At 38.1% G+C, this 26,056-nt stretch overlaps 1 protein-coding gene across 2 annotated transcripts in view; it reads left to right on the top strand.

Moving 5' to 3' along the window:
• Positions 1-26,056, top strand: part of PPARGC1A (PPARG coactivator 1 alpha) — a 297,516-nt gene that overhangs the window by 170,759 nt on the left and 100,701 nt on the right. Inside the window, exon 1 of one of the 2 annotated variants that reach the window (XM_017509811.2) lies at positions 18,242-18,337. The exons of the other annotated variant lie outside the window; for it this stretch is intronic. Coding sequence (XP_017365300.1) covers positions 18,293-18,337 — 45 coding nt within the window. The 5' untranslated portion in view covers positions 18,242-18,292. Of the gene's footprint in view, positions 1-18,241; positions 18,338-26,056 lie in introns of those variants that run through there. 2 annotated transcript variants of the gene reach the window in all.

Below are 26,056 nucleotides of genomic sequence, written 5' to 3' on the forward strand. Positions count from 1 at the left end.
TTTTTTGTTGGCTGAGTAGTTTCTCCACAGACTTGTGAACTCCTTGGAAGGAGCATCCATATCTTATTCATTATTTTTTGGGTCCACTAGCATCCTGTCACTGGACAGTAATATGTCTCATATTAGGTACTTAATTGTTGAATGAATGAATAAATGAATCAATAAATCAGTGATTGAGCACGTGAACAAGTTGTGAAAGGAACAAATAATGGAACTGGATTGTTTTCAAGTGGGTGAGTCAAGCATACAGCCACGTTTCTATTACCTCTGCTGACCTGCATATAATTTAAGGCCCTCAACACAATGTCATACCTGTCTGTCCACCTATTAAGTCCCTTCGATAGGCATTCCTCAAACTCAAAATCATGGTGAGACTCAGTTGTTAGAGGTAAGGAGCCCTAATATCATTTCACCAAAAGCAAAAAAATAACGATAAAACAAACAGCAAAACCCAGTGTGCTGAAGTCTCTATTATTTTTAGAAAAAAAAAAATAACCTGGGGTTGTACAGCATTAGAGGAATTAAAGGCAGCCAACGAAATGAAAAACAAAAGCTCCTGGGGAAAAGTCAAGAGCTAGAAAACGCAATAGTTAGCTGATAAAATGTCTGCTTCAGCCTCGGCCAACTTCCTTGAACCTTGCCCCGTTGAAGTGGCCCCCAGTTGAAATGGCAAAGAGGTGTCAGTGATAAATCACCCTGCCATGAAACAGCACAAACTTTAGTAAATTGCGTGTGGAGCCAGAGTGGGTACAATAGTGGTGTAGCCCAGGCGAGCCAGCAGGCCTCCAGTGGCACAGAATATTTATCCCTCCTTAGCCACGGGATGCCTTCTGTTCATTCATAGATGGAAAATGAGTTGGGCGTTTTCATTGAAGCATTCCATTGTCTCTGTCAGGAGTAAACCAAACAAACACACAGAAAGCTAAGATGCCAGCAGAAACCTCCGCCTCAGACCCAGAAAGTTAAAGCCTTACCCCGGACTACTGAAGTAAAGCCCTGCTCTTACTCTCTTTTCATTTCTTGCATTATGAAATCAAAGGAAAGTGAACTAACCGAACTAATAAAACTGACCCTCTTAAAACATGATGAAGTTCAACTTAGCTATTGTGTGAACGCATCTACTCCACTGCCATTTCTGGGGGAAAGAAAGGAGGAGAAACGCTTCGATGGTTATAGAAATTCAGACCACACATGGATGTGTACCTGCATATTTTGGCAAGAAAGTGAAGTTGTCTTGGAGATGTTCCTTCCTTGATGTGATGGGATGTTGAGGGCTCCTGGTCTTCTGTTGGATACCAAAGCTAAGCAATAGAGGTTGCCCCAGCTGGAATCAATTTCTCTTTGAGTGCCAAGCACCCAGTCCATTAGAGGTCTGTGTCTAAATGCCTAACATTTCTGCCTTGCACTGCCTGGAAGGATCTTAGGTGTTTGTGTAGCATTTCCCTTTAAAGACTGCAAATTCCATAAGGTCAAAATCCATCTCTGATTATCTGGTAACCTTAAAGCATGCGCATTTTATGAATATTGTGTGTATTCAATAAATATTTGCTACATGAATGAGTGAATGAATGAATGATATTATTCTCTGTCTCTGAGTAATAAGCAAGACTTGACTAAGTAGAATGTGCTCTCTAACACTTGTAGTACCACACTATAATTTTGAGGCCAACAGAGGTATCCTGCTTAGGTGAATGCCATGTCTCCTTTTAAACCACAGAATTATTATTGTTTTAACTTTTAGGATTGAGCCTCCATTTGAAAACCGCGTCCAAATAATTTCCAACTCCCAACTAATCCATGAAATATGCACCAGTAAAACCGCACTTGCTTTCAATAGGCTCCATGTACCTTTTCCAATACATTCCAGAAGAGCCGCACACAAAGTCTGCTTGTCTTGTTAACCCCTCCCCTCCCCTCCCACCTGCCTGTGGGATGTGAGCATTTTCAGACAGGTCTATTGTCGCCAGTGAAATGTCAAACAAAATGGTGTTCAGTGTGCCTGGGGGCTTTACGTGATGAGCTGCCTGGCACCCTAATGTCTGCTGTGTAGTGCGTTTTTAACGTAAGGGCAGCCACATCAAATCCCATGCCTGGCTCAGGCCGAGAACTGGAGGCAATGGAAGAAATATAGTTTTAAATTACAAGGTGTTTCACCCACATGCATTTCTCTTTGTAGGAGACTTTCTCTAGAGTTGATTCCTTATACTCCCTGTGCCCTGCCATACACACACATCCACACACACACACACACACACACACACGTACTTGGTTATCCGAGGACAAGAGTTGAGTTGTTTACTGTTTTCCCAGGGTACAAAGTCTTGAAGAGTTTAATTGTGAATGTAATCTGAAGAATCAAAGTCAGCCCCATTCCTCAGAAGAACGGGGCGAGTGTGGGAGAATGGAATTGTTCGCTTTGCACTGTGCTCAAAGTGGTGTAGCCCACTCCTTTCCCTTTGAGAAAGGTGGTAGGAGGGGGTGGGGGGGTGGGGGGGACTCAATTGTCCCTTTTATAGAAGAACCCCCAGTCTTCTGGGTTGTGCCTTCTTGGTTCCTTGCTGTTTACTGGACGGGCAAGCCCAGGCTGGGTCCTGCGGCTGGTGTATCCTTAGCAGAGATGGAGTTCTGGTTGGAACAGGCTCCCTGTGGGTGAACTGGTTTGAAGAATGGGAGGAACCTCCCTGCTACTTCCAAATAGGAACCTGAATCTGTTCTGGCTCTGGTCATTTCAATAGCAGGGCAAGCAGGAAGGAAGAAGCTGGAAGCTGGGTGCTGACACTGTAGGAGATAGAAGATTACATAAAAGAATTCTAACAATTTCTAGTAAATCTTTGAATAATTTTCCCTTTCCTGAGTTTAGGGGAGGATGAGGATTATAGAGCTTGGAGGAAGAAAGTAGAAATAGAGAGAAGAAAAGACAAGATAAATAATTTCCGGGTTTTTCACAGTCAACTTTAGAATTTCTGGGAAAATGAAGCTGTGATTTGTACAACAATTAAGCCTGGATTAAACCACTCAGGGGTAAAAGGCATTTGCTGGCCCTGTCTTGGGTTCTTTTTCCTTCAATGCATCACCAAGCTGCTGACCGCCTAGAGTTTTCTACAGTCTAGTAGTTCAGTGGTAATGGATGAAAATTGAAATTTTGACCACAGTATAAACAAACTACCATTATAAGGACTAATATAGTTATTAACCTTGGATTCTTTTTTTGTTTGTTTGTTTGTTTGTAAATTAGATAGATCAAGTTGTAGCAGCTAGAGGCTCTGGTAGTTTATGGAGTTAGTTCACCCGCCATGGCAGAATACAGTCCTACCGGTAGAAGCTTCCCTGTACTTTATCTTAACCCATACTGTTATATTTATGATGCTCCTTTGAACATTTTCTGTTTTATCTTTTTTAAATCAATAGTTTCTGACAGATTGTGATGGGATTTCTTTATGCATATCTTTCTTTGTGCTGAGTTAAAAATCACAGTCTGTAAAATGATTTCATTTACATTTGATCCTATGTGAACCTCAAGGGTCAAGCAGAGCAAGTCAGATCTTTTGGATTTTTGCTTTTTTCTTAGCCTCTCATCCACGACTGGCGATTCTTGCTTCCCTTATCCCATTATCTTGGTGAATATGCTGGCTTCTGTTATATCCTCTTAGCAGGATCTTTTATTCGCAAGAACCTTACTGCACTGGCTTGATTCTTCCAATTTGATCCAAGTTTTGGGCACTCTTTCTTTGTCCTACACTTGCTCTCTATCTGTGTGCTCTGCCAAGCTACTTTATCAGTGCATGAAAAAGGGAGAATGTTCTGTCAATAACAATATTTTATCTAGGGCTCCTGACCAATTAGTGTAAGGGCCATCACTCAAATCCTATTTTCTATTAGTCAGAGGATGGACTTTTTTTAAGGGCTGAAGCAAGAGGAGAGAATCGCCATTCATTTATTGGGAACTTGAGAGAGTGAGCAAAGCCTGAGCTGCTTCTTAAAGGGATTCACAATTCACTTCTTTTTAAAAACAAACAAAAAAAGAACTACTCATTTTATTAGATGAAAAGAGATATTTCAAACCTCCAAAGTCTTCCTTGAGGCATAATGCCTTCTAAGGTATGTAAAATCATTGGATGGTAGGTTGATTTGGGACTTGGAGACTTTCTGTTTCCACCTCTATATTTTAGAGATGGGGCAACTGAGGCCCAATGTATTTTAATAGATTTATCCAAAGTTGTGCATGTGGTAAGAATGTGAAGGCAAATTTTCAGGGCTCTGAGACTATTTTTTTTTTTTTTCTGATACAACTGACCATAGTAGAAACAAACTACTATTGTAAGGACTAATATAGACATTAACCTAAATGTATCTGTTGAGCACTTTTGATAGAGCCAGGAGTATGCTTTTGGTGCTGTATAGGCTAAAAAACAATGTAGATGTAAAGTTTCTGCCCTCTGGGGCTTTACATTATTTTTTTTCAAAAATAGAACATATCCCATTGATGAAATTAGAGAAGGGTGAGGCTTGATTTATCATCAAGGCTAGAAGGTGCTGTATGGTTAGGAGCAGCACTCCGCATTTACCACGTTGGGTCATAGTTTATAAAATAGGTGGATCTAAGTCACACAGAACCTGTAGAATAGAGTTACACAGAGAGACTAGTAGAGGACAGAGAAGCAGGGTTCGCATGAAATATCTGAGATAGGAATGGCAAATCCTTGACACAGAGGTCACTTGCGCCTATCTTTATTCATGTCAGACATTTCTCCTTGATTGCAGTCCTTTTCCAGAGCTGTGGAATGATCAAATCATTGTTATTATTATTTTTAACAATTTCCGATAATCAGCATGAAATAGAATGGACAGGAGACCATGAAATTTACTGGTTAACCTCCATGTTGGGTAAAAAGATCTTCCTGGCCAGATTGATGGATTTATATTTTAATATTAGGAGACCCTACCTTTGGTAGTCATAAGTCATATTTGTCATGATGTCTCCTTTAGAGACCCATAATGTTTATGTATAATCTATTTTGAATTTAAATTATTTTTGACTGGGCATGGTGGCTCACACCTATATTCCCAGCACTTTGAGAGACTGAGGTGGGTGGATCACTTGAGGTCAGGAGTTCAAGACCAGCTTGGCCAACATGGTGAAATCCCATGTCTACTAAAAATACAAAAATTAGCTGGGTGTGGTGGTGGGCACCTATCATCCCAGGACTCGAGGGGCTGAGGCAGGAGAATTACTTGAACCTGGGAGGCAGAGGTTGCAGTGAGCAGAGATCACACCAGTGCACTCCAGCCTGGGCAATGGAAGGAGACTCCATCACACACACACACACACACACACACACACACACACATAAAAGAACTTAAATTACTTTTGTCATGTTGGGCCTCCCCAAATCTAGCACTTATTGCAGTGCCTGGTAGATACTGGGCGTGCAGTAAATATTTTTTAAGTGAGTGAAACTCACGGAGGGGTTAATTGTAGCCTTGAAGAGGTAAGAGGCCAGAGTTTTATGAGCTAAATCCATCCAGCTCATGCTGGGACTGGAGCTATAGCATAGGTATCCACAATATATCTCAATGCACAGGCTACATCCTTCTGTGAAATTGATATCAGCAGGGCCTTCTGCTTCCTGCCATGCACATTTGCTCCAAGTCACAATATTAATTAATAGGTAAAATTTATTGTTACAAAAAGAGTAGTGATATTAATTTGCTTGTTTTCATGCATTTGAATATCTTACCAAACCCCATCATACCAGAAATAATATGGCAGGTTTAATTTTCAGAGACTACATTGGCACTACTAATTTGAGTTATCAATCAGTGAGATTGTAAAGTACGTAAGATTGCGGTTTCCCTCATTACTTCAGCTGCTCACTCTCAAATGAACAACATTGATTAAGTACCTACACTTACGTGGTCTTTTATTAGGGAAAGGTGAAAACACAGAAAGGAGTAGGGTGTGATTCCTAATAGCAAGGAGCTGAGAATCTAGGAGGGCAGTGCAGTGGTGTAAATTAATATAACTGTAAAATCTGCCACTTAGAGCATGTACACATTTCATGGTAGCTACTCAGTGAGTACCAGTTTTATTCTTTATATCTTCAACATAGGTTTAGCCAGTACATTTCATCTCTACTGACTGTTTCAACTGCTTCGTAATGGCTACTTGGAGCTCATTGTCAAAAATTCTGAAGCCACGGGTAGATTCTGGGGAAAAAGGAAGCAGTCAATGAGTGATGTCAGTCTACAGGGAAGGAGGGTGAGGTAGAATGTGCCGGGAACAAGAACACAGTCATTGTACTGAGAAACAGGCTCTTGGGAATAGTCCCCAACACCTTCCCCTAGTTCTGACTCAGTAGTTCATCTGTTTTGTGTGTGTGTGTGTGTGTTCCGATGAGAAATCCCTAAATGTTGTGTTTTAAAAATGTTGATGTTAATACCATTAGATCGAAGCACCACTCCCAGCAGGTTAAAGAAATAGTGAGAGAAGACCTTCACAAGTTTAATGATAATGTCTAGATATTTATTTTTTAAATGGTGGTGATGATAACTAACATTTCTATATTACTTTGTAGTTTACAAAGCACTTTCACAAATTAGAAACAACTTAACTGTCTGTGAATGGAGTATTGGCTAAATAAATCAAGACACTTTCATACAATGGAATACTAGGCAGCTATTATATCGAATGATATAGATCTTTATTTACTCACATGAGATATGAGATAAAACATGATTTTTTTAAAAAAAAGCAGGTTTCACAGCAGTACATCGTATGAGTCTAGCTCTTTAAAAATTATGTTTTTATAAGCACACACATGCACGTATAAATCTACATGCGATTATGGCAGAGAAAGAAATCTGGAAATTTATACAGGAAAATGCTAGGTGGTTCTCATTGTTTACTAGGTTATACGGGATTTTACTTTCTCTTTTCTATCTTTCTTCATTTTCTGAAAGCCTTATGATGAATATATTCTTCCATGAAAATATAAAACAAGAGTCATTTATTTATAACACCTAAGCACATTATCACATATTAAGATTAATTGATCCTTACATCTATGCCAAAGGTAGTTATTAGCCATGTTTTATGAATGAAGGACACGTTCAAATTAACTGCCAGTGCTTCGTTTTACTTGTGCCAGGCAATTGCCTTATATAGTTGATTTACTTATCTAAACTCATTTAATTCCCACAGTAATTCTTTGAGGTAGGTACTATCATGATCCACATTTTATAGATGAAGTAACTGAGGCACAGAGAGGCTAGATATTGTTGGAGGCCACACAGCTTATAAACTTAAAAGTGGTAGAGGCAGGATTTAAAGCCAAGCCACTTGGCTCCAGAGCCTGGATGCTTCACAGTTATGCCATGCAGCCTGATAGAAGGCACAAGGAGGGAGGTGCTGGCCTTAGGAGCTGAACCTAGCTCTTCTGCTCCAAATACTTTCCCCCGTCACTACATATCTGCATGTGCCTTTTATTTTATGCTGGTCATGAATTGTCAGGCAATTGTCTCTCCTCCTCAACATAGCCTCAGAGCCTGGTGTAATTTATTTATGGAATCTCATGATAAATTTCTCCTGGAATTCAGTATTTGGAATAAAATCTCTCTATGTACCTGTCTGTAGCTATCAACCTGTCTATATCACATTTGCTACGTGCCAGGCATTATTCTAGGGCTGAGCTAAAAGAGTGAAAACAAAAAAAGACTCTTGTCCTCATGAGTCTTGCATTTTAGCAGAATAGACAGAAAATATACAAAAGATATAGAACTTAGAAAACTGATAAATGCTATGAAGAAAAATATAAAAGAAACAGAAATACTAATGGCCAGACTAGGATGGGGTTACTATTGAATAAGGGAGGTCAGAGAAGTTCTGTTTTCTTTTGTTGGATAATGAAATTTATTTAATGCAACACATTTTAATTTTTGTCTAAACTGCCAAGAAACTCAAAGTTCAATACGGAACCCAGCTACAAAAAACAGTGCATTCCAAGTATATTCTAGCGTTTACTTCCTTGTTCATTTTAAGCAAATTTGATGTGGATTTTATTTCTATTGCCTTGTTTTATGTACCTAGTTTTTAATGTAACCCAAAATCCCATTTGAAAAAAATAGAATATGAATTTTAAACATTAAAAAAAAATGGATGGGGTTAGTCCAGAGTATAAAAGAAATAAATACAGTTCATTTTCCTTTAGCTTGAAGGAGTCTCTCCCCCTTTTTAAGTCTTATGGAACTTCCTTGGGCCTCCATGGTACTTACTGAAAGCCATGAATGTTGATGGATGTGGTAGGTTTCTCAAGTAATTAAAATTATTGTTTTTTATCAGGATTCCTTTAGAAATTATTTCAATATACAATTGCTGTTAATTGATGACAAATACTTGCTATTTATCAATAATGCAAAATAATGATATCAGCATCTTCTGTTGCTGTGCACACACTTTTAACAATGAGATCTTGAAAAACGATGCCTTATGCCTGTGTCAGTGGCTGGAAGGTAATTGAAAATATCTTGATATTGACTGGCATCTAAGGTAGCCATGCTAGTTTCAGGCCACATTGACTATACTTGGCATGGTTAGTCACGGAAAGAAAGAGTTGTTTTAAAATATAGTTTTGAAGGTATCTGTCATGTATGTTAAAAATATTTCTCTTTGGTTATTTTCCTTATTTAGGGATGGGACAAAACATTCTCAATACATTTGTGTTGACTGTGTTCAAAATCATATTCTCAAGTTTTGGGGAAGTTTTAGAGGTGGTGTATTTGTGTTTATGCTCATGACAAGGCCTGTGCAGGACTGATGGAGTCAGACAGCCTGAGATTGTAGTTATTGTGGGGTTTGTCTGTTTCCTCCGCTAAATTTAAGGACAGACACTATATGCTGATTAAACTGGTGCCTAACAGTGTGTTTTAGATGGCAAGTGATCAAATATATATTTGAAAAGGCCATATATAAATATATGCCTCTATGATTGTCTTATAGAAAAGGACATTAAAAAATATTAGCACATACCAGATTTCCTAGTATGAAGAGAATCAGTAAGTAAATGTAAAGGTCTTACAACAATGCCTAAAACACAGTAATAAGCACTCAATAAAATTTAACCATGATTAATATGTAATAATATATTATGGAAATATTCTCATGGCATAGCATAGTGCTTGGCACAGAGCTCACTTCAATAAAGATTTATTTAAGGGATGAATCCCTCCCAGAAGAGGTTATGTGTCCATTCTCCGGACTTTTCTAGCAGCTCCTGCTTAGCTTTACTCTAGTACATAACATTAATACAATTATAACTTGCTTATTCAACTTACTGCTCTGTGAGTGCTTCAAAGGCAAGCCTTTTGTCTTTCATCCTCACAGTCCTGAGGTGCAGCCTATAGAATGTGGCAGGCCTGCAGTGCATGTGAGGTGAATGGATGGATGCAAAGATGGATGAATGAGCACATGCCTTCTCTGTGATGTTCTAGTATTAACTCATATGTAACATAGTTTGGGTTAATATCAAGTAATAGGAAAAAAAAATCCCACCTGCCTCTACTTAGCTATAGAACTCTATGATCCATTCATTCAACACATGGTTACTGAGGTGTTCAGTTAGCATTTTAGGACCTAAGAGCTTAATTGTGAACAAGACGTCGTTTTTGTCTTCATGGAGCTTATAAATTCCTTCAAGTTTCATTTTATTCACATTTCTTCCTCTCAGAGAGTGCTAGATCTGCTTTTGAAATCACACTGAGAGTTACTATCCTGGGCTTTTATACATTTCACCAGTAGTTCTACCACTGATGATAGGCCTCCATTCCATATGCTCATTTATTATGTGGGAGTGTGGTTGGAAACAGAGAGAGAAAGAATTTAAGAGTTTGAGCTTTTCAAGTGCTTGATCCCTGTTGCCATATAGAGAGAATTCAGTAAGTTGGAAGATATATCGATTAGGGTTCTCCAGAGAAACAGATTTCTCTCTCTCTCTCTCTCTCTATATATATATATGTGTATATATATATATATATNTATATATATATATATATGTATATATATATATGTATATATATATATATTTATATATATATTTATATCTGTCTCTATATAGCTTTAATATGCTGATACATTTATATCTTTAATATCTCTCTTTCTATATATGTGTATCTATATATCAATTGAGAGACGTGTGTGTGTGTGCGCACGCATGCACGCACAGGCGCATGCATGCTAAGAAATTAGTTCATGTGATTGTGAAGACTGCCAAGGCTACAATTGGTAGGGCAAGCCGGAAACTCAATTAAGAGTTGATACTGCAGTGTTGAGTTCAGAATTCATGGTGTGGACCAGCAAACTGGGAATTCAGGCAGGATTTATAGCTCACAGGGAATTCTTTCTCAAGGAAACTTCAGCTTTCACTCTTAAGGCCTTCAACTGATCAGAAGAGGCTCACCCACAATACAGAGGGTCATCTGCTTTACCTAAATCAATTGATTATAAATATTAATCACATCTATACAAAACCTACACAGCAACATCTAAACTCGTGCTTTATTAAACAGTGGAGCACCGTAGCTGACCCAAATTGACACACATAATTAAGAATCAGTTGTAGCGTCTCACATGATGCTGATGGGATCATCATAAAACTGTAAAACATAGGCATCGTGATCCCTACTTTACACATGAAGAAACTGAGACACAGAGAGCCATGGTACCTTTTTTAAGACCATATACCTATGAACTGAGGTCACTACCAGAAGTCAGGAGTGTGAAGCTCCACTCTGCAAGAAGCTGCCTCTTGGTCTGACCTAGAAAACCCATTCTAGAACCTGCTCTTGAAAATGCCATCTCTTCACTGGGAATTCTTTCTCTCTCCTTTTCTAAGAATGTCCCCACTTAAAAAATTCATTTCTCATATTGGATATCTTTTCAAACTTATCCTAATGGTCTCTTTGTGGTTCAGGCTTTCTATTTTACAGTTATTCAGTTTGAAATTGGTTATGTTTGGGGACATGCAGTTTCTGAGCAGCTTCCAGGATCACACTTTTATAAAAAACGGGTGTTTTTTTTAGTGTCAGTTATGCAAGGTGACTAAATTCTAGAGATCTGCTGCACAACAGTGTGCCCAGAGTTAAAAAACACCATATTATACATGTAAGAATGTGTTAAGAAGTAGCTCTCATGTTACGCGTTCTTACAACAATAAAAATGGGTGTTTTTTAAAAAGCTACCAATATGCATTTTAGTACGTGTGTGTGTGTGTGTGTATGTGTGTGTGTGTGTGTGTGTGTATATTTCTTGGTGAAATTCCTATTGACTTATCACAATTTCTCTAGTCCTTGATGGACACTGTCCATTTTTTTTGTCCAATCGGAAAATTATTGACTAATTATAATTTAACGTGTGTTTCTTGGATGAATGTATGGTTGTTTATTTCAGTTTATCAACAATTAACAGCAAATACCGTCAAACTCATGACCTGTTAGGAAAATCATCAGTTAATTCTCGGAAGTTGGTGGTGTGATTATGTCAGGACTCTAGCTGTGTATTGTATCTTGTGTGTCATCTCAAGATCTCAGGTCATAACCATAAGCTATGGGGATGCAGATTAGAAGCATTTGTGTTAACATCTCTGCCCCCACAAGATTGGTGACACCTCATGGGGATAGATTCTATTATGTTTATATTTGTAAGTTAGATTAGTGGAAAATATTATCTTGAGTATCCAAAGATGACAAAAGTAATGATTTTTACTGAATGTGCCCAGTGCTATGCTAGGGACAGGTAGAATTATGTAAAAGTGGAGGGTAGGAGGAGAAATACTGTTCTGCTAACACCTGCTTCTCCTTCTCCACTCTTTTCCAGGCAGCCTGGGTTTCTCTGTTGCATTTCACTATGTCTTGTAGATTTCTCTTTTACTCCAGACTCACAGATTCTATTTTCTCTATTAGGCTCTGGGCCCCAGGGAGACCAGGGTCCAGGTCTTTCTCAACTATGCTTCTTTAGTGCTTCACTCAGTTTTAAGCATTAAAGACTTAAAACTTCAGCAGGGGTTAGAGGGAGGCAGCTTGGGATGAGGTTTGAGGGGAGGGGAAGGCATGAACTCTGGAACCAAGCTGCCTAGGCTCAAGTGTCACCTTCCTGAATGTTAGATATGTAACCCTGAGCAAGTTACCTAATTCTCTGTCTCAGTTTCTCCATCTGAAAAAAGAGAGATAACAATAGTTGCCATTTCATGTAAAGCACTTAAAATAGTAGTGGGTATAAAATATACGTGCCTATTTTCATTTAAACCACTCTTGATTTTATGTCTTTGGTCTTCTAGTGACTTGCTGGAATTTTATGGATGAAAGAAAAATTTTCACAATAAAATCAGGTGAGCAGCTGCATTCTACCACCTGGTTGAGAGCCAAATCTTGGCTCCCACTACCTTTCGTATTTCTTTGTATTTCCCTTAGCAGCTAACATTGGACCTAGTATGACTCATCATTTGTCACTAGGACTTTTTATTTTCTAGCCTCCTTAGTATTGAGAAGAACTAACATTTACCAGATGTCTCCTAGGTGGCAAGCTAGGCATCTGATCCTTATACACTGAGAAGGACAGTGGTGTCATCTCTATTTTATAGAGGCCCAGGGACATTCAGGGTCTTGACCCATTTCAAAGAGTTAGGAAGTATCACAGCCTGGTTCTGCCTCCAGATTGGCCTCATGTCAAAGGGGATCCTATCTCTGCCTCATCATCCTTCCTCCTTCTGCCGATCACCTTCTTAAGGTCCCAGCAGGCACCCCTCAGAAGCCAGAATAATCCACCTGTTCTTCTCCCACCAAGTATGACTCTTGTAACCATTTGTTCCGGATTCCAGAACTTTTATTAGAGGGCCCATGAATGAATAAGCAATGTCTTGGAAAACCATGCCTTTTTTCCTGTGTCTGTACATTGGCATCTATGCGGGATTAGCCAGTACCATGCTAACCTTGTGATTAGGGCACCCAGCAATGCGTGACCCCAATGTAGGGCACCAGTCATTTTTCTATAAAAGACTATTATATTTGATCTTTTAAAGTAATAATTGTAGCTGCGATTATGACAAATATTAGAACTTTACTGAGCCTCTCTATACATACATAATTTAGTAATGAGTCTAGTTTTATTTAAATTACATACAGGTCAGGGACCTATAAAAGTCTTCTTAGGGCCTGACTGGCATACTCATTCTAGGGTGTTTCTGAGATTAATTAGATCTGTTTTCAAAACCCTGGCTGATCCCCACCACTTCTCCCTCAATGCACTCAACTATTGTAGTAGTCATATGTGGGTATTTTGATTGATTACATGTCGGATCTTCTACTTACTCTTAGGCTGTAGGCAGCTTCAGAGAAGGCAGTTATAAAATCTCACACAAGTTAAGTGCCTGGGATGTTGCTGAACTATCATTTGGAGTATAGTGAATTCTGACTGAGGTTTCCACTTTTATCTTGCGTTCTACACATTTGGAGATACACGCATTCCCACACATACACCCATGTGTAGAGGCCTTTGTGATGTGTGTCTCTGTCTTTGCCCTGGCTTCTGGAGCTAAAGTAATTTCTGGACCCCAGTGGAGTCTTATATCAAGGATTTTTAGTTTTAATTTTAATTTTTTTACGATCAACTTTACCTTTATAAGGTAGAAAGACTGAACATGTAGCATTTTATAGGCAGAGTTCACGTGGGGGAGAATAAAGTCTGTTCTGCACCCTTTGACATGTCTAAAGTTACTGTCTGAGACATAAATAACCACTGTACACATGAATTGAAGAGATACATTTCTCTGGATAATTTTCCAAGTATGATTTTTTTTCCTGTTCCCTATTCTCCTTTTGAGTGGTGGTGGCTATTTATAATATTTAGAGATGTAATATATGAATTTTATGCTTACATTTTTTCTCTCCCATGTTACCAATTTATTTATTTTCAACTCTGGGCAGTTGTAGAGTAATTTTATGACACAGATATTCAAAGAAAGCTTCGGCACATATAAGTACACTAACTTACAGGTCTTTCTTTTATTCTGAGTAAGAAATTACTGCCTTTCACCTATTTTTGGAATTTTCAAAATTTTAATTTTTAAATATAATTCTTGATGATTTTGCCTAAGAATACCTAACGCAATGCTTGAAATTGGAAAATGCTGACACTGTCACTCTGCCTCTTAGAGAGTGTCATTTGGTGGCGATGTGCACTGTACCATTCCCCATACATGTGTCCCAGCATACCATGACAAAGCAGCAGGAGAGAATTCAAATATCACTTTGTTTTTCCATCTCAAAGTTTTCAAGAGTGTCTTTCATACAAGTCTTTAATCTTAAAAAATGCCTCTCTTACACATTTCTGTTAGAAGCTCACTCTGTGTGCGCCAAACACAATTTTCTTCTTTCTTCTCCTCAACGTGGGCAAACCACCCACAGGTAGGGAAACGTGAGCAAAGGTTTCCCATACGTGTTTGTGCATTCATAAGTGCCAATGTCCACTTTGTGGGATAAAACATGCAGAAATCTTCTTGTGTGCGTTTTAGTTTAAAATGCCCCAAGTAAGGAGGAAGAGGAGGGGGCAGGAGAAAATGAACTGGAGCTGAGACACTTAAACGAAGTAGGAAAAGGGCATGCATGTAGCGGCAGCTGCAGGGCGGGCACCCTAAAAGGCTCCTCATCTACAACCATTCACTTAGTCCTCTTGAATTCCCATGTTAAGTCTGTGAGGTAGGTATTATCCCCATTTTCTAAATGGAAAAATAAAGAATCAGAAGAGTTAAGCAGCTCAACTAGTGGTGCTGAGGTAGGGTGTACTGAAGTGGACTTCACATTCAGGTTTGTGTCTCTGGGACTTCTTCCTGAATGCACAGCCCACACAACCCATGTATTCTGCATGTATCTGAGTTCTAATTCTGCTTTGAGGATTCTGTTTCTAAATGCCTAATTTGCAAATCGAGAAAGGGATGATGAATGTAAATTTAATGCTTTTTTACAAAGTGAGTTTTTTAAAAAGTAAATCACTATCTTTGCGTCAGACTTCAAACTATTACATAATCAGTGCATGCAACTTTCATTGCTACTCAGTTATAATCAGTGGTTTATACTTTGTTCTTCTTTGTTTTTTAGGTTTGGTGGTAATGGTGGCAATGGGGGTTTTAGCATTAATATTCATGGGTGTACTCCAAATAGCCATAAGTCAACCCTGATGACCTATATTCTTCTATCTCTCAGAAAGTATAAAGATATAGGGAGAGGCAGCCTCTTCTGGTTTTGTGTCCTGGGCCATTTACTTTAGAAACTGCCCCGTTGAGTGGTAGCTCACCAGACTGTCAGGTGACCCAGGTACACTGGACCTTAGCTATGATTACTTCTAAATCAGAGTCACAAAGTTCCCAAAACCTACATTTTTGGAAATCAATGTAATAGAGTTTGATTTATTCATATTTCCTAAATAAGAGGAGATTAGAAAGCCACATATTGTAGCCCCACTTTCTGAAGGCTGGCACCACAGTGAGTTTTGAGTGACCTTAATCCATGTGACCCTTTTCATATTTGACTACATTTCCAAGCAGAGACTATAAATTATCTCTTGGAAGTTGATTCTATTATTGATGCTAAGAGACAAAGTTAAAGTCTATTTGTTGAGTTCTGTTCTAGATTAGATAAACATACTGTATGTACTTCATGGAAACACATTTGTAGCATGGAAAACATCTTTTTTTTTTTTTTTTTGATGCCCAGTGTAGTGGAGCCATCTCAGCTCACTGCAACCTCCGCCTCCTGGGCTCAAGTAATTCTCCTGCCTCAGCCTCCTGAGTAGCTGGAATACAGGCATGCACCACCATGCCCAGCTAATTTTTGTTATTTTTAGTAGAAACAGGGTTTCCCCATGCTGGCCAGGCTTGTCTTGAACTCCTGATCTCAGGTGATCCTCCTACCTTGGCCTCCCAAAGTGGTGGAATTACAGGTGTGAGCCACTGCGCCCGGTTGGAAAACATCTTTAAAATATGATTTTTCATGTGATCGTAATATGTGTTTTACTCTGGCCTTTGTTTGAAATTGTTATCTTCAAAAGGAGTCTTCATTTCACTTAAGGAGAAGGGCAGCATTATAAGAAGTGTTTCTTCTCCTTCGGGGTGCGCTTCAGTGACGTGAATCGGATACCCCAAGTTAACTGTAGAGGTTGATCTGCAAAGAACAGTGCGCTCTTTTAAATGATATGTCAGATCAAATTTAGAGACACTTATTGTAAGGCTTCTCTTGATCAGAGCAGGGTGCCGTGTGTTGGCTGTGCTCATGTTTGAGTCCTGCCTTTTCTTAATTTCCCTGGTGGTTTTAGCTGGACGTGTGTGGTGTTTTTACCTTCCTGCTGAACATGAAGCTGTGGTTCCCTTCTGATTTTGGGGGAGACTCCTAGATATCTAAATTATGTGACTGCTGGGCAGAAACAAAAAATGATATTTTTCTGCATAGCCTGATTATTAAGAACAAGATGTTTGAAGTCAAATAAGACTGTCTTGATGTCCCTGGCCTCCCACTTACAAGCTTTTTGTCTTTAGAAAAGTTACTTACCCTCTCTCAACTTCAGTGATTTTATACCTAGAATCAGATTAATAGTAGTACTTACTTTTACTGTTAGCGTAAGGATTAAATGAGATAATCTACAGAACTACTCAGCACAGCATTTGGCATACAGTAAGCGTTCACTGAATGCTGGATGCCATTTCTGTGTTCCTATTTTTGTTTTTATTCCAGCCCCCAAATCTATGAAGTGTTAACTTAGAGACGCAGTGAAGACCGCATTTGTAAAGATGAAGAAGAATGGGGGAAACGAGAGGACCTGACTTCATTTTCCATTCTTTAGACTTGTTTATTACAGTTGTAGGTTACCATGGATACTTTCAGGATTAAGATGGCATTATTGAGTTAAGCGTTGAATGAACACCTCAGGAAAGAAAAGCCATAACACATATGCATGCCATACGTATTTTCAAATGAAAGGGTTATCTGGGGCGAAGACGGGATGGCAGGTATTGACTTACTTGTCTGACATCGTTTCCAGAATCCACAGAGAATTAGGATCAAGAGTTGAAACTGTGATCATATCCCTGTGTTTGCCCTTTTGTGGACCATTCCATAAAGTTGTCAATAGCTATGGCCAGAATTTCAAAATGGGAAGCTACTCTTTACATACAAGGGAATGGGGCTTTCCAAAATAGATTCTGAAGTCGAAAAGAACTCTGAGTGTTTTTTTGAGAAGGGTTGACCTCCTTTCATGCCACTTACTGTGAATTAAAGCTGCTAGGGAGAACTAGTTTGGGCATGTGGTACAGCACTTAGCGCCACCGCTGCCAGGGAACAAGATTTGTGTTTCTAAGGAGATACAACAAAAAGGAGAATGCTTTAAGAGCCAGCGGCTGTCAGAGTGTAAAAGTATCTATGTTCAGAAAGGGAAATAGAAGCTGAATTAAGTAATTTTATACACATGTTACGGGGTGCCCTTCTGTGAGTAATTCTTAAATTCAAAAGCAAATAGTTGTGACCACAAAGGGCTTAGTACATCTCAGCTGATTTTAGCTCTCAGACTCAAACTGGATATGATTGGTATTGACCTGCTCTGTGCATGTGATTTTAAGATGGTCTGACTCTTGTCTGTCATTCTGTTGCATTGTATTAATAACAGGGGACAAAGGGTAGAATAGTCCAGTAAAGTTTTGAGCAGCCACTCGACAACGTATTCCAAATGAATAAAGGTGGAAGTCCCTAGTTCTACCAACCGGGGCCATAAAACAGAGCCTTCTACACTCTCTTTAATGCCAGTATTAATCAGTTTGCAAATATTTAGTCAGTTATTGGCATGGATGGATGTCCTTAATAGGTTTCTGGGATAAAATATCATCACAGGACAGAAATCACAGGGAGAGGGCACCAAGGAAAAATTACAGTACTGCTATATTTACCTAGTGCCTCTGCACTAGGGTTTTATTTTCCACAGTTGGAAAGGGAACCACCTGTCTCAACTGCTGATGTCAGAGAGCTCCCTCGAGACACAAGGCTGCTGGAAAGCACATGATACTGTACATATTTGCTCTTACGTTCGTATCTGGCTAAGATTGGGTTGCAGATTTGTGCCCTATTGTGGAGTTCATTTAGCAGTGACCCTGAGGTGCCCTCCCATGTGACCATGCCCTTGTGAATTAAAACGTGGCCTGCCGAAGCCCCTGTTGTGAGTGTTCCCTCATCTTGCGATACCAGTATTTGCACTGCAGTAAAATGAATGAGACACACGTTGGGGTTATCATCTATGGATTCAATTTTGAAAGTGAGTATCAGGAGGCATTATCACTGCACCTAGGAGCCTTTATGCTATTGGTAGTTGGGGTTTTGTTTTATTTCTAGGGACGTGGGCTTTTAAAGATATATATATATATATGCATGTCTACCAGATTTGGAGGTTTTGTATGTAGATTGCTAAACAGATGAAAAATTATAAAAAGAGAGATAAATATGTAGTATGCCATTTTTTTTTTTTTTACAGCTACTAGTATGTTAGTGTGGAGAAATTGTTGTAGCGTGAATAAAATGCCTAGTTTGGAAAGACTGGATATTATCACCATGCATTTCAAGTGATCTAGTGCATTCTTTTTATTTTTTATTTTTATTTTTAAAGATTTTTAGAGTTGTGTAAGCTGCTGCTCCCCTTTGCTGGGGGAGAATTTGGCTTTTTAAATGCACCTCCTTAAGGAAATGTGAGGACCACTATATTGTGTGATGCCAGGCACTCATAGTCAAGAACTCACACTTCAACTATCCTGCTGGCTATGTGTATGATCTCTGGAAATATGATGCTTTCAACATTGCTCAAACATTATGTAAAAATAGAATTGTCACCAATAATTGCAGAAGGCTCACTATTAGTGAAGTTGTTCGTTATTTTAATGATGCCATGCATCTCCGTTTAAATATATTTGCCAACTGCAAATTATATAGTTATTACACAAAATAGGTGGAAAACAGAGTCTGAGGGTGTAAATTACATTCCTGGGCCACATCAAATCAATGTCCTTTTAGGGATCAGAACCAGGGTTCTTAATTCCCAGCCATCCTGTTATGCACACCTTCAATTAAATTTATATTTGAAATGATGCTTGATATTTTTTTCTCAAGTCCTAAAAATAGAGTAAATAGGATGGGCTAAGACCCCTTGGTTCATCTAATCTTTCCCCCAGTGTAGGATTTTCCTATGAACCATTAAAAGTGTTATAATATATGATTGATATTAATTAGTTTTCTGTAAAGTACTGCACTCCTTAACATGAACTGAACTAGAAATAAATATATTACCATGAATTAAGATTTTATTAGTTGCAAAGAAGAATTGGATGAAGGCACCTATGTGAAATCCTAAGTACAGGCATCAAATTGAATTAATGCCAGCACTGCCTTGAGATTAATTTGAGTACTGAATAAGAAATAGTATACCATAACATAAGCGTGTTTACTGAATCATTTTTGGCATCAAAAACTAAAGCTACATTATAAATGCAACAACAGGCTTTTCTCCCTTGGAAGAGAGAGGCGGGTGCATTTTGTAATTAAAGTGAATGTTACCCTCTGAAAAATGCCTCTAGTCCCTAGGAAGGAAACAGCCTTCTTGAGAATACTGCCTCCTTCTATATATCTCAGACTTGCATACTTGGTGTTCTCTGCCCATCTTCTGCATCCTATTAGACTTGTGTAGCACAGTCAGCTCTATTTTCCACTCACTTTATATATTTTCATCTTATTACGCTGTATATGTTTTGAAAAAGATGTGGAGGGTGCTGAAAAGATTTATGAGATCGCCCCAGGGATGTTCTAGAAGGGATTGCTGATTTTATAGGGAGAATGGATTGTACAGCATTCAATACAGGGCCATGCAGGCTGAGGCCTGTGAATTCCTGATCACTTTTTACAGATTGCGATGTGAGTGGCGCCCCCTGGAGTTGTGCATTGCTGATGCTCTGCTCTACTTCCCCTTAATAATTCCGAAATTTCCTGATTTCATAATTCATTAATTTTATATGCATCTATGGTATCAGTTACTTGAAGACCAAATGCAAAACTTTAAAGATTTTGCACTGTTAAATAGGAATACAAGGCACATCACACATTTGATTTTAAATTTTATAGTAGTTACATTTTTAAAAAGGTAAACTTAATTTTAATGTTTTTGACATAATAGATTCAAAATATTATATTAACATATAACTCTGAGTTTTTAATGAAATATTTTACATTCTACTTTTCGTATTCAGACTGAAATTCCAAGTATATTTTACATCCATCGAACATCTCAATTTTGTCTGGACACATTGTAAGTTCTCAATAGCCGTGAATGTGGCTGGCATAGTTTTGGACTTAGAGAGCAACTTGCCAGGATTTCACTACATAGAAAATTACTTTAAAGAAAAAAAACCCCTTAAATGTCAAAGACAAAATATAACATATCCTTTATGTCATTTATCAATTTAAAAAGCAATTATATGATTGATCACAAATTTGCAAGAAGTGTGAATGCTAAGACACTTTAGTTGATAGGCCAGTGGTGGCACAATGGACTTTATATTGAATTGTTTTGCTCTGTGGCTTTGTTTTCCTTTCTTCCCACTGTGTGTATTTCAGATATCATCATTTAAAACACGATGTGATAATTTGTGGTTCCTCTTACCACCCCAAACTCATGCTATCTTGTCAGTTTTCATGCACCATATGGATGTCTTATTTCGTAACAGAGAAATTCTTGAAAGATTTTGGCTCAAATAACTTTGTGGCCAGCCTAATGGAAACAAAAACTGTTTTCTGTACTTGATGCTTCTGGTCTCTTTAGAGGTAGTACCAGCTCAGGACTAGTGTGAGGCTGGTTTTTACTTTTCTTTAGGTAAGTAGAGAAACAAACAGGTACCTGGCATTCCTACAACTTGTGATAACACTGTCCCTCACAGAAAGTCAACTTACTATAGGACTTAAAGAGAATATTTGATGTGCTTGGTTTCCAAAACTTTATTTTTCTTAGATGAGGAAGGCAGGTGAAGGGCAAACACTTGCATCTACTCTAATGTTGCTTGATTTTAAATTGAGTTTTAAGTAGTCAAACATGAATGATAGGCATCATTATTGAGCAGCTCTTATATGCCAAGCACTTGGCTTATACACATTTTTTTAAACCTTTACATGAGCCATGTAAAATAGGTATTTATTTTCCATTTTTGTAGATGAGGTGCTTGAGGTTCAGATAGTTTAGGTAACTGTCTTGAGTTCCTACAGATAGATAATAAGTGACAGATCTATATTGTCTGACCCCAAAGTCCATGCTCTCAGAGAAGAGGGACACATTTTCCAACCAGTCAATGACAATGTTCAATAATGAGTTTTGAACCAAGAAAAAAAAGACTAAAATTTTAGAGTCGTAAGGTTCCTTCACTTCACTTATTCAAGAAATAAATGCAGAGAATATGTAATCCTATTCTATCTTTTGATAGAAGAGGAAATAGACCCAGAAAGTTAAAGTGGCTTTGTCCAAGATCAGACAAACAAACCTAGACATCAAGTCCCTTGATTTTTTGCTCCAAAGTTGTTTGTCTAAGTGGTTTAAGGGCCCCTTTAAGAAGGTAAGTTGAACATTTGGAGTTTTTTTTTTTTTTTTTTTTGACAGCAAACTTCAAACATTTGTGGTATAGAAACACTCCTTTCTCTTTCTTTTCTATGCATTTGAAACTTGCCGTCGAAGTATGTGAATACTGAAAAGTGCATATATCGTAAGACCTCAGCTGAGTGAATTTGCCGTAACAATGTACCCATGTATAACCAGCTCACACAGCAAGAAAGAAACCCTAACTAGCTTTCTGGAACCTCTTCCCCCTTGACTGTTCTCCCTGCCCTGCCCCAAAGCACCACCCAAGGTAACCTCTTTCCTGCTTTGCAGCCACCTAAGTTTAATATCTGTTTCTGTGCTTTATAGAAATGGAATCATAAAGTATGCACCTTTCATATGTGTCTGGCTTCTTTTGCTTCCCATTATGTTTCTGGGATTTATCCACATTTTGCTGAGTAGCAGAAGTTCATTAATTCTCATGGATATATTTGGCCATACTTCCAAGTATAAAATCCCTAACAACCATAATACTGTAAGTGGAATGAATAGGTTTATTTCACATTAATTACCATTTAAATTGTTTTTTTTCCTAGAAAATTATTAACCATAGTTTTGTAAGATTCAGGCTAAAACAAAATAATGAAGCTGAAATATGTTACCTCAGCAGTTGCAAAGCATAATACAGCCCAGGAAATCACCCCTGTCCTGTGTTTTTACGTAATACATGACATTAAGTAATGTAATAGAAAAGACAAAGAGAGCACAAGCTGAACATACCCCAGGAAACATACCACAGGAAAGCCCCGGTTAGGAGTTCCCACTTAGTGGCTTTGTATGGCTACGTACAATGTTAGGTGTCTTCTGTTTTTAGGTGGCCTGCATGCAAATGGATTTACTAAGATGGATGGTAGAAAGGTCCACCTCAGGAGTTTTTAGAGATTTTTGTTTTGAAAAGAGGTAGGGAAAGAATTTACTCTGATCATCTGCTTGACGCATCTGATCATCTGCTCAGATCATCTACAATCTGAACCCTTTAAAGAGTAATAGAGGTTTTGGCTTGTTTAAAATGGATCTCTTGTCAACCTTCTTTTGCAAATTGTTTCACAGGCACAGAATCAAGCTTTCTTATGTTAATTTTCTTATTGCTTCTATCTCCTGGTTCCAGGAAAATGTGAATATCATGCTAGTGAATACTGCTAGTGAGAACCCAGTACTGTGTGAGAATAACTGGGGGTTTATCAAGGCATTGTACTGACTGAGGTTTAACATTTACATACCTTCCTTACTCCTATGTCCTCAGTGCTCCCTTTCCAAATTTTCTGGTAGTTTGCCTGCGACTAATTCACTCAACCTTAAAGGAAAACCCCCAAGCTGGTTGATCTTAGGGGGCACCAAAGTATAAATCTTCTACCTCTTGGTCAATAGAGTTGTATGTGCAAAGAAAACAGTTGAGCAGGAAGCTCTACCCTGTGATATGGCCTCGGTTTAATACACTTGCTAACACTGTTGTGCTAAAATATTAGGCATATGACCTTTTTTTCCTTCTTCCACACCCTATGTTAATATCTCAGCTGATCCCTCCTAAATTAAAAATATGTACAATCTTTTACCAGATCTAATGAGCTTCTTATTTAAAGGGGGGGGATCTTCTGATATGAGGAGGAAGGAATGTTACTTTAAGCTCTCATTTCCTTAGATGCTGTAGACCTTATTCTTATTTACAAAACCCTGAATATAATATCTATTTTCCTTTCTGAATCTTCTCTCTCTGGTTGACACCATTTCTAAAGCACATGTAGTGACTACCATGTCAGTTGTGTGGTTTTCACACTTGCTATGCATGCAGGGACTTGGCCTTACATATGGCTCATGCTACTTTACAGAATTAATGATAAACAAGATGAAAGCCTACTGTTTCTCTGGGAAGCTACCTGAGCTTTGTAAGAAACTCAGGTCTCTAGGAAGCTGATCTACTCACAGCTGGTACCTGTGGTTGAAAGTACAATATTTCACAAGTTTTGTGGTATTCTTTTACTAGAAAGGTTGACTGGTTAAATATCTATATTGCAAAGAAAACGATGAAGCTGTGCTCTTTCAGCAACGCTGAGCACCAGTTGCCTTTCTTGTACATCATCTCTGATTTCCAGTATCTTTGTGAAATGAGACATTTGGATTCACCCTGTGCTAAGGAGGCTTCCTGAGTTGTCTGTCTCTGTCAAGACAGGCACATCACTACATTTTAGATCTGGCAGAGATCTTTGATTAAATTGAATCCAGCCATCTTTGTTGACAGATAAGGAAACCGAGGCTTCATATCATTACGTGAACCACCCAAAGTTGCATTGCTGGCAAGTGACATAGCTGAGTGAGGGCCATGTTCTTCTTATCATGCATTTGCCTTTCATTTTGGGCTGAATCAAGATCCCCAAAGTGACTCTACCTGTCAGATAGACATGAGCCTCCTATATTCACCTTAAATTTCTTAAAGCTGGCTGGCTTTGATTTCAACCTCATTACCCCTTTTCTTACAAACTTCTTATTGGTCAAAATAATGAACACCCATGTGTAGGAAGAATGATCTGCAGAAAAGGCCCAGGGAACTGTGAGAACATGAAATCAAATTGGCTGATATAAAGCTTTCATTCCTATGAATATAGTTGACCTTTGGGGGAAAGAAAGGTGAGTTATCCCCTCTTGTGATATTTGAGAAGCCAAAAATGAGCTTTCTGCCCAAGCACGGGGCTGCAACATGACAGCATTTACACAGGTGGTTTCACATTTAGGGATGGGCTGTGTTCCATAAGTTTAGTTGCATGTCACCAGGCTGAAATTGGGACTGCATTTTCCTGGTCAAATCAATTTCAATTATCTCCAGTGGAAGCCATGTCTCTAAACACTCTTCCCCTAAGCCTCTGCTGGTGGCTCCTTCTTTTTTTCCCCAGTTAGTTGGTAGACTGTCTTCTTGAGAATTATTCTTACCAGTTTATTCATACCAACTTGAAAATATTTACTATTGTACAAATGAATGAGTTTCTTTAACCCCACCAAGGCTAATTGAGAGTTTTGAAGGGAAAGTTGACTTAACAATTGGGTAAATTTCAAATTGAGAAACAAAGGGAAGATAGCGGTGGTGTCTGGGGGATAGTGGTTTTGGGTCTGCCTCTGAGGCAAGCTAATAGTAGCTGATAGCTTCCTTCTCCCCATAACTCCGGGATTTCTAAGTATACCAGGTACTAACGTCCCTCAGTGTTGCTCATGAGCTTTGCATCCTAAGTGGAGTAGCTGTTGGACTTGGTATGACAGACAGAAATGGCTTCATTTTAAATATATGATGAATATTTGAGATATAATATTGGACATCAGTGGCTATTTCTATCTGCCACATTCCCTGTATGTTAAGCAGGCATGGCTTTAATACTGAGTCTCTCTGTTCCTCTCAAAACTGAATAATTCTTCTGAATATGAAAGTCATACATGTTTATAAGAGAAAATTTGAAAATTACAGAAAGGCACACACACATAAAAATAGTTAAAAAGTACTTATAATGTCATCAGCCACTATGAGTGTCTTGTTATATTTCCTCCTCATCCTTCTCTTCTTTCTGAGGATATATTTTTACAGGTAACCTTTTTATCATTATAATTTTTTTCAAGCCTAATTTGAAACCCTAATATATTTTTAACACTTTCCCATTATGCTGTTAAATGTATTTTACAACAGATTTTAACAATATATATATTTAATATATATATATATTAAATATATATATTTAATGTTGTTAAAATCTGTTGTAAAATATATTTTAATTAAGTGACCTAGGTCTATATATATATATATATATATATATTGACCTAGGTTACTTAATGTTGGATATTCACATTGCATTCAAGTTTTCAATAATGCAAATAATGTTGCATTGGGTATTCTCACATGAAAAATCTTTGTATACATTCCCTTATTATTGCCTGAGAATGAATTTCTAGAAGTAGATGTTCTATGTCCATGAGGTTTTTAAAAGCTTTGAATACATATTGCCTGCTTGCTCTGTAGAAAAATTATACCCAGCATAATTCTACCAATAGTATCTGACATCTGAATTGCTAAATTTCAGCTGAATTGCTAAATGTAGAGGTCAATCCTGGAAGTGGTCTTCTTGGTTAAAGATGTTTCCTCAAAAATCTTGTGTCTAATTAGGCTAGCAAATATAAAGTAAGCCTTTATCTGTGGTCACAAAATGTAGCTTAGACTTCAAAGTTAATTGCTTCATAAGATTAGAATTTATTTCCTTTCTACCTCTCCAACATTTTGGGAATATATATGTATTAGTTTTGCTAGAGCAAAATTCAAATATCAAAGCACTGGAAAAACCTCTCACAGAAACAAGCCAAATAACTAAAAATCTATTC

Source organism: Cebus imitator, unplaced genomic scaffold (genome assembly GCF_001604975.1).
Source record: "Cebus imitator isolate Cc_AM_T3 unplaced genomic scaffold, Cebus_imitator-1.0 Scaffold422, whole genome shotgun sequence".
NCBI classification, from domain to species: Eukaryota; Metazoa; Chordata; class Mammalia; order Primates; family Cebidae; genus Cebus; species Cebus imitator.